This window comes from Vicia villosa, unplaced genomic scaffold, assembly GCF_029867415.1.
Source record: "Vicia villosa cultivar HV-30 ecotype Madison, WI unplaced genomic scaffold, Vvil1.0 ctg.001319F_1_1, whole genome shotgun sequence".
In the NCBI taxonomy this organism is placed as follows: domain Eukaryota; kingdom Viridiplantae; phylum Streptophyta; class Magnoliopsida; order Fabales; family Fabaceae; genus Vicia; species Vicia villosa.
Window position 1 is genome coordinate 172,840 of NW_026705573.1, and position 8,913 is coordinate 181,752.

Sequence of the window (8,913 nt, forward strand, 5' to 3'; positions counted from 1 at the left end):
GAGTTTTTATGAGCTTAAAAAACAGTTTAATCAACATAGGTGCTTCAGATTTATGTTTCATCAAATGAGTCCAAGTGTATCGTGTATGATCATCAACAATAGTCAAGAAGTAATAATAGCCATCATATGTAGGTTTAGCAAAAGGACCCCACACGTCAGAATGAATCAAATTGAAAGGTGATTGACTACGATTATTATGTGAAATAAAGGGTAAACGATGAAACTTAGCAAGAGGACATATTTTGCAAAATTCATTATTCTTTTTATTTGAAGGAAATACATTTGGAACTTGATGATGAATAGACTTTAAAACTTGATCAGACAAATGACCTAATCTAGCATGCCAAGTAGAGAAAGAAACATTAGCAACATTACAAGTAGGTATATCCTCAAGAGTAGCTGAGGTATGAGTAGGTGCACATTTGAGGAAGTAAAGACCTTGAGTGTAATCACCCGAACCAGTCACCTCCCCCTGCTAACTGTCCTGAATCATAAACCCGGACTTAGAAAAGACAATAGACAAATGAGGGTTTTGCAACAACTGACCAACAGACAATAGATTTATGCGAAAATGAGGAATGTGTAACACATTTTGTAAAATCAGATGAGAACTAAGAGTAACTGTGCCCATAGCAGCCACTGGAATTTTAGCATTGTTTGGTAAGGTCACAAACTTGTGAGATAGAGATTTATATAAATCAAACATTTCTAAAGAGTGTACAATGTGTGATGTTGCCCCCGAGTCCACTATCCAAGTATTGCTAATAGGATATGAATTTTGATGGGATGAAGTGAAAACCATACCAGCTGAATCACCTGATGGAGAATCTGAACTGGATTGTCTTGCCATCTGACCTTGAATGTAAGCAATGAGTTACTGATACTGCTTTGTCTTCAAGGGTGTGTCTTCCTCCCTGATGTCCGTGTGAACAGCATTTGCATTAGGTTGTGAAGAGTTTGAACCTTTTCCCTTTTTGAATCCAGGTGGATAGCCATGAAGTTTGAAGCATTTGTCCTTGATGTGACCAAGAACACCACATTGTGAACATAAGGGACGATCCTTCGTACCAGCTTTAATCTTCGCACCATTAGAATCAGTAACCGCATAAGCAAGGTTTTCATTGTTTTCACTGGTAATAGCATTGACAACACGTTGTTTTTCTTCTTGAATTACCAAAGAGAAAACTCGACTAACCGATGGGAAGGGATCCATTAGAAGAATTTGACTTCGAATCAGATTGAAGCTTTCATTCAATCCAAGTAAGAATGTGAGAACGTACTCACGGTCAATGTGTTCAATCAGAGGATTTACACCACCACAAACACATTGGTGAATAGGGCGAAATTCAGCGAGTTCCTCCCAAAGTCCTTTGATCTTGGAGTAGTAAGCACCAACTGAGAGATTACCTTGAGTACACGTGATGAAATCTTTGCGTAATTGAAACAAACGAGGACCGTTGTTCTGCAAAAATCGTTCTTGGAGATCATTCCAAATTGCCGCCGCAGTGGAGGCGTAGATAACGCTGGCGGTGAGATCTTTTGATACTGAGTTCAAAAGCCACGAAGCAACGACATTGTCGTTACGTTGCAAGAGTTGGAATTGAGGATCACCGCCAAGAGGTTGCTGAATCGAGCCATCAACGAAACCAATCTTGTTCTTTGCACGAATAGCAATGATCATTGCACGACGCCATGACGGATAGTTCTCTTCCGTCAACAGATGCGAAACAAAAACAAGAGCGGGATGATCGGAATGATGAATGAAAAAGGGATTCTGCTGTTGATCTTCCATGACGATGTTAAGGGAGGTGACGAGCTTGACAACAAGAATCGGAAGCGGAAAGAAAATCAAATCTTGCAATAGCAAGATTTGCAGAGAAAATCTACTGATACCATATCAAATGTGTCAAACTTTGATGAACAAGAACGGAAAATTAAAGAGAAAGATAACAGAAAGCATGGAGAAGATGAAGATTTATTATTCAATCGATAATTCTGTTACATATTGTTTTCAGTTAGTTACCCATTCAACTAACTCTTATCATTTATATAGCCAATGGAAAAACAGAAAGAAGGATATTCTATCCTCTAAGGTATTAGCCACTAGTTCCTATGCTATACCTCTAATATCTAGTCACTATTGAGACTTAATTAAAAAAATAAATTTGATACTATATTATTATATTTTAAATCCTCCTTATATATATTGCTTAAAGTTACCAGTATACTAATTAATTATTTTAAAAAGGTAACTATAATAATTTAATATGAGTAAAAAAATTGACATAATAAACTTCTTGGTCTTGTATATGGTAAAATGGGTTAATTTTGGTCACATAACTTTAAAAGGGACAATTTGAGTGTTGAAATGTTCAAAAGTTACAGAGTTTAGTCTTTTTTTTCTTTCCTTTCTTTTTAATGACTTGTAGTATCTGATTAAGACAACCTATGTATGTCTCGATGAAGATATTTTCAAATATGTATACTCCTAATATTAATTGAATGCAGGTGGTCAAAGGCCCATTGTCATCTAAAATAATCTTTTGTTGAGGAGGTTATGAAGAAGAACCTCAAGAAATTAGGATGAAAAGGCTTAAGAAACATGTTTCTCTGCCAAGGAACTTCCTTTCCTTTTGTCCTCCAAATTCTATTAACTACCTAAAAAATAAAATTTGTTTAATTCAAATCAGTGAAATAAGTCACCTTATAATTATTGAGTACAACATAACCTATACCCAACCAAAAGTTGTCTATGGTTGGCTAAGAGACCTTAACTCCTTACATACTAAAGAGAATCAAACCATATATATTGGAAAATATCTTCGTCAGGACATACATTTGTTTCCTTATCAAATAATCCAATATATTAAACAAGAAAATATAGATTAACATTTGAAAATAAAATGAAGTGTTGTAATGTTTTGTTAGCATCACATACTACTACTTGAGAGAATACATGAAGTGTGTTTATTAATAGATTAAAAGATTTGAATAACCTTTTAATAATTGTATTTTCAAAATCCCTTAAATTTCAAGACCCGCCTGGAATTTAAGGATAGTTGAACCTAACCACACCATACCACACATGTGTGAAATATGACTTAATTCCATACAAATTACTTATTTTTGAAGGTATGCCAAATTATTTAATTTAATTTTGCTTTTCAATTGATCTTTAAAGATATTTTTCTTTCAATTCTAATAATAACATTTTTTTCTTTGCCTCTTATATCAATTCTTTCAAAATTAATGAAATTCTAAAAGAAATAATAATTGCTATTTTACCATTTATTACCCAAATTATTGCAAAGACATGACCATTAAAATAACATATGAATAAATATTAAACAGTTAACAACAAAAATGGAAGTGGGGGTTCTAATATTTAAGGTATTTTAATTTTATTTTAAATTCAATATTTTATACGATATTTTTTTTTATGTGAAGAATTTTTTATAATATTTATTTTTTTATTTAATGATATAAGGTGATATTTTAAAATTATCGCATTTTAGTAAATTAAAATAAAAAGAAAGAAAAATATCCATATTTTTATCCATTCTTAAAAAATTTCTTTTTAAATTTTTATAATAATAAATAGAAATGTAATATCACCTAATCATTGAGATAAAAAATAATAAATAAGGTAAGTACTTAACCTTCATCCTAAACTGGAAAATAGAAAATTGATAAAATTTAGAAGAAAATAAATTGTTAAAATTATAATTTTATTTTACACAAGTTAATATTAAAAAAATAATTAAATGAAAACAAGATATATGGAAATTGTTTTTATTTTCTTTTTTCAGATTGATTTTTTCTATTTTAGGTAAATCAGTAATAATGCATTAAAATTAACCAATAATTGAGAAATAAATAAAAGTTATTTTATTTTTAATATATACATGGATAAACTTCAATTAGAAAAGAGAAAATAGATTCCCAAATTAAGAAAGGGAATTTATATTATTTGATTAGTTTATTGCATCATATTCAAAATCTTTTTTTTCTATAAATTTAAACGAATAATTCTTCACATAATTACAAATGGGTAAGACCGAGTTTCGTAGTGAAAGGCATCAACTTTAATTGCTTGTATCTTTCAAATAGGTACTACTACGGAAAAATCCTTTCGTAATGTTGGAAAATATTAAAATTTGTGTTGGAGGTTTGCTGCAAAAATATGAATAAGAAGATGAAAACGGTACGATGAAAGTTGTACTAAATAAATTCTAAAGCGTGTGTTTACACTAAGCTTTAGGTTCGATTTGGCCCAACCAATTTATCTAAATTGGATGCAAATTGGCTAACCGGCGAATCCCCTTCATGATACTTTGGAAACCTTAACATGAATCGCACATTCACATTAAGCATATCGATCAACGATATTTTACCGAATAAAGTTTCCTCATTTATTCTTATGCACTAGAAAAATAAAGAAATGACTTAGATATGATGTTTCGCTCTTAAAATACATTATTTTTTTTATCCTTTTAGGTTTGGAAATTATCTCTATTTATAGAGAAATTCATGCCACTTGGTGAAGGGAGACAACTCTTTGAAAGAGTTTGTTCATGAACGGTTACATTGCTTCAATTGTAAAGCATTACACTTTTTCTCTAAAATGTCTTTTTTAACCATTGCAACTTTCCAAATATATTTTGGAAATTCTCCAACAGAAAAGGGATACCATCACGCGTGACATTCTGTTGTGAAATAGTGTGTGGTTGTAAGTTCGTTGATTGAACCACGAGCGCCAGACCATTGTGATAAACTATGTAATGTGCTATCTATCACAACGGTTGACGTAAACAACATTTGTCATGTTCCAACCGTTGTGGTATATGTAAGAGTTTATTATAAAATATTGGATTGCTTGTTTTTCCTTGCCCCTCATTAACCATCTACAACCATTCAAATAGATTTTTGAGATGATAATCAGAAAAAATAAATTATTCTTGAAAAACAAATTAAACGATCCAATATTTTTTGAATTGCACGCCTCTTATAAATCATGATTTCTTCTTTAGCCTATAGAATTTGATTCAATCCCAAATTATTCAAAGTAATATTTATGAATGGATGCCAGTCTGAGTCTTTCACACAAAATTTGATTTCCTCTTCTTTTCTATTTTATTTTCCAAACATCAAGATTTGTGTGAAAGACGCAGTTTGACATCCATTTATCAACATTGTTTTGAAGAATTTGTGGCATTTAATGGAATTTTATACGCCAAAGGGGAAATTATAATTCACAAGATGCATGCAATTCGAAAAAACATTGAGTTGGGTAGGTGAAGTGGCCTATCAGTTAGCATTGCCACCTTCAGTTTCTGGATTACACAATGTATTTCATGTATCCCAGATTCAGAAGTTCGTGCCAGAAGTTTTCCATCCTTTTCTTCCGGATTCTGTCATAGTAGAACTAGATCTCTCCTTTGAACTGCAACCTTGTCGTATCTTGGAGCATGCTAATGAGTCGCTACGAAGCAAGGAGATACCTCTTGTAAAAGTTCCGTGGGATGAGTCGCATCCTGAGGAAGCCACGTTGGAGCTCGAATCAGAGATGTAAGAACTCTATCCTATCTTGTTTTGGTAAGTTAGAATTCGAGGACGAATTTTATTTAAGGGGGGAGAATGTAATACCCGGTATTATTCCTATCCAATAGTTGTTACTAATTTCAATTAGTATAGGTATTGGATAATTATGATACGCACTACACTAATAGGCCTGTTATGGAATATAAGCTAATTAGTGGTCATGAGGGGCATTGTAGACTTTTCACCACTTAAATAGTATTAGGCCTCATTTGATGTACCCCATTCTCTACTTTTCCTTTCCCAAAACCAGAACTAGAAGAAAGAAAGAGGAAGTGGAAGAAGCGTGGAAAGGAGAAGGGAGAGGAAGAGAAGCCATTCCAACTTTCAACCTTGCATGCACCCAGGATCAACTCTAAGCACATAATTCCGTCCTTCTAGCTTCTGTTCCAACTTCTTCATCTCAATCCAAGGTGAGTCCTTAGATAGAAACTTGGGGATTTGCATGTTGGACACAATTGGGGTTTAGGGATTTGAGAGATATCCACAAATCTTAATGCTAAACATGTTGTGTTGAGAATTGTTGGTTGGTTGTGATACCTACTGGTTGTATATGCTTTAAATTGACGATGCATGTGCTGATTATATGAGTTTTTATGGCCTAAGTATGTAAATGCATGTTAGGGTTTGTTGTGGGAGGTATTGGAACTGGTCTTTATGTAGAAAAATGGGTATTTTTCAATCAGAGTTGCAGGAAATCGATTCCCCCATTATGGAAATCGATTTCTGGAAAGGAAAATAGGGTTTTTGGACTTTCTGCGTGCAAGAAATCGATTCATCCACATTGGAAATCGATTTCCTGAGACTGTATTGGGAAAAAATGCAGAATTTGAAAATAGCGTAACTTGAGTTTCGTAACTCGGAATTAGGTGTCGTCGGAACCGTTGGAAAAGTATTTTAATGTTCTTTATTAATATGCTTAGAAATTATGCTTTTAGTTCAGTTATGGTAAATGGAAATTGGATGTTTAATTGCATAATGTTGAATATGCATAAACGGCTTGGAGAAATATTCATAAAATGTTATTTTTATTTTAATTCCAGGTTATGTAGTTAAATTTTGGTTATACATGTCGTTCATTGATTATGAACATATTGTACCCTGTGATTAATGTTATGCCATAAATGATTATTGTCTTGTTTTTCTTTGTTTGTTCGGGTTGAATGTTCAAATGTGTGTACTATTGCGTATGGCACGATGTGAAGTATGCTTGAATCGAAGTAGGCCAAACTACTAGGTGGTAAGGCACCATTGTTTATGGACTTATTTCCAAAGGTACCATTGTGATGTGCTTTTGAGGGTCTATAAGGAAAATCCCATTTGGCGGTACATATTGGCGTTCTTGGCACAATAAACACATCTGAGCTACCATTGCAGTGTGCTTGTGACAGTCTTTACGACATGTCTCACTTGGCGGTACACACTTGGCGTGATTGGTATGATGGAGTAGTGATGCCACTTAGGAGATATCATCGTGATAACTCACCTATAGTGGTTCCACGTAGGCTATATTACTAGACTTCTACTTGGATGGGCTCGTGCAGTCACTTGGGCATTTTCGCACTTGCGGGATCCATCTACGTATAGACGATTGAAGTGGTTGTGATGCCACTTAAGTAATGCCACTTCAGATGTACTCGTCACAAATGAAATTCCATATAGGACTCGTCTAACTCATTTTCGATGGACTTGTGTGAGCCTTTTGACGATAGACACTTGGTTACTCACTAAGGGTATGTTGTGCAGCCTAGGTAAACCGGTTGAACTACTTCTAGATTCCCCATACACGGGTATGGCTCTGCATACATGTTTTTTGTACTATTTGTGTACTTGTGATATGATGACTCCTATGGTGGACGATTCATGTGTTTGCTCCGTACTTGTACCGGATGTTAGGATGAATCCCAGATCAATGGTGGATTCAGTTTTGCTGATGCATGTACCCTGTAGAACTGAGTGAACCCATAAGATAGGAGGGCTCACTGAGATTTAGTAATCTCACTCTAATCAACCTATCTTTTTCAGGTGCAGTCTAGAAGTGTCTAATTAGTAGCAGGTTTGGATTGAAGATTTAGAAATGTTGATGGCTTGAAGACCTGGTCAGATCTCATCTTCCGCTATGCAGATCCATTGAAGAAACATGTTTTATATTTCTTAGTAGGATATCATGTTGTATTTGATATGGATCTTCATGTATTTTTTGGATTTCGTATGTACTCAATATCAACTTTTAACGTCGCATGCATAATATACTAGTCAATTATGTATGGGGTGTTACACACAGGTCTTCAATTTCATGCATTCTTTCATGAAGTGAAATGAGATACTAATACTTATTTACATTACCCAAAAAGTCGTGTATTTGAAGATCTAAAAGATATACATTTCTTTATTACAGCATGTTAATATATTTATATTTAATTTGTTAAAATAGAAAAACAGAATTAAACTATTGATGCTAATTTACTTGATTATTACTTGCATAGTAGATTGTTTGTGAATGTGATGACATTCACAAGTCTTAAATTTCATGCATTCTTTCATAAAGTAAAATGAGATACTAATACTTGAAGGTTGATAAAACACTTAGAAGGGGGGTGTTGAATAAGTGATTATTTTTTGTTTGAAAGAAAAATAGACAGAACACAGTTATTTTTATCCTGGTCCACCTTCTCAATAAGGCTACCTCCAGTCCACCCTCAACAAGGTGATTTGCCTCTCTCAACAAGGACTTGATCCACTATAATCAGAACCTGATTACACTTGCACGACCAACCGTCGGAACTCACAATACAGTGCACGAGCCAAACCGCTAGTGACTAACAATCCTGCACAGACCAACTGTTTGTGACTAACCAACTTCTAAGACTCAATCTAGTCCTAGAATTTTGACCCTCAGTCTCTCAAGGACTCAGTTATTACGTAACTTCTGATGACAGTGTATAGGGTTGCTTCTAGAAAGCTGTAATCACCATTGTGATATTTCACTAAATTTAAGTACAAAGTTATGAACTCAGAATATGAATATGAGAGTTTTTGCTTTAGAGAGTTTTCTTCACACTTGATGATTTTTCAGAGTAATGATGTTCTCGTGTGTGATTGTTGTAGTTGTTTGATTCAAACGATCATGAATATATATAGCTTCAAGATTTTTACTCATTAACTTCAAGTCTTGTACGCAGCATTAAATGGTTTGCCTGTTATCTTAGGTTTTGTTTTCTCCAAGGATTTGTATGTAGATAGCTTCTTCAATCAAGCTTGGGAATTGCGGTTTTGGAGTGTTACAGTCGTTTTACTAATGATTATGTCCTTAAT

At 33.8% G+C, this 8,913-nt stretch overlaps 1 protein-coding gene across 1 annotated transcript; it reads right to left on the reverse strand.

Moving 5' to 3' along the window:
- Positions 1 to 874: 874 nt before the first annotated feature.
- On the reverse strand, positions 875 to 1,792 carry LOC131634587 (uncharacterized). Its single transcript, XM_058905251.1, has one exon. The coding sequence runs from the start codon at positions 1,790 to 1,792 to the stop codon at positions 875 to 877; it is 918 nt and encodes a 305-aa protein (XP_058761234.1).
- Between the last annotated feature and the right edge of the window lie 7,121 nt (positions 1,793 to 8,913).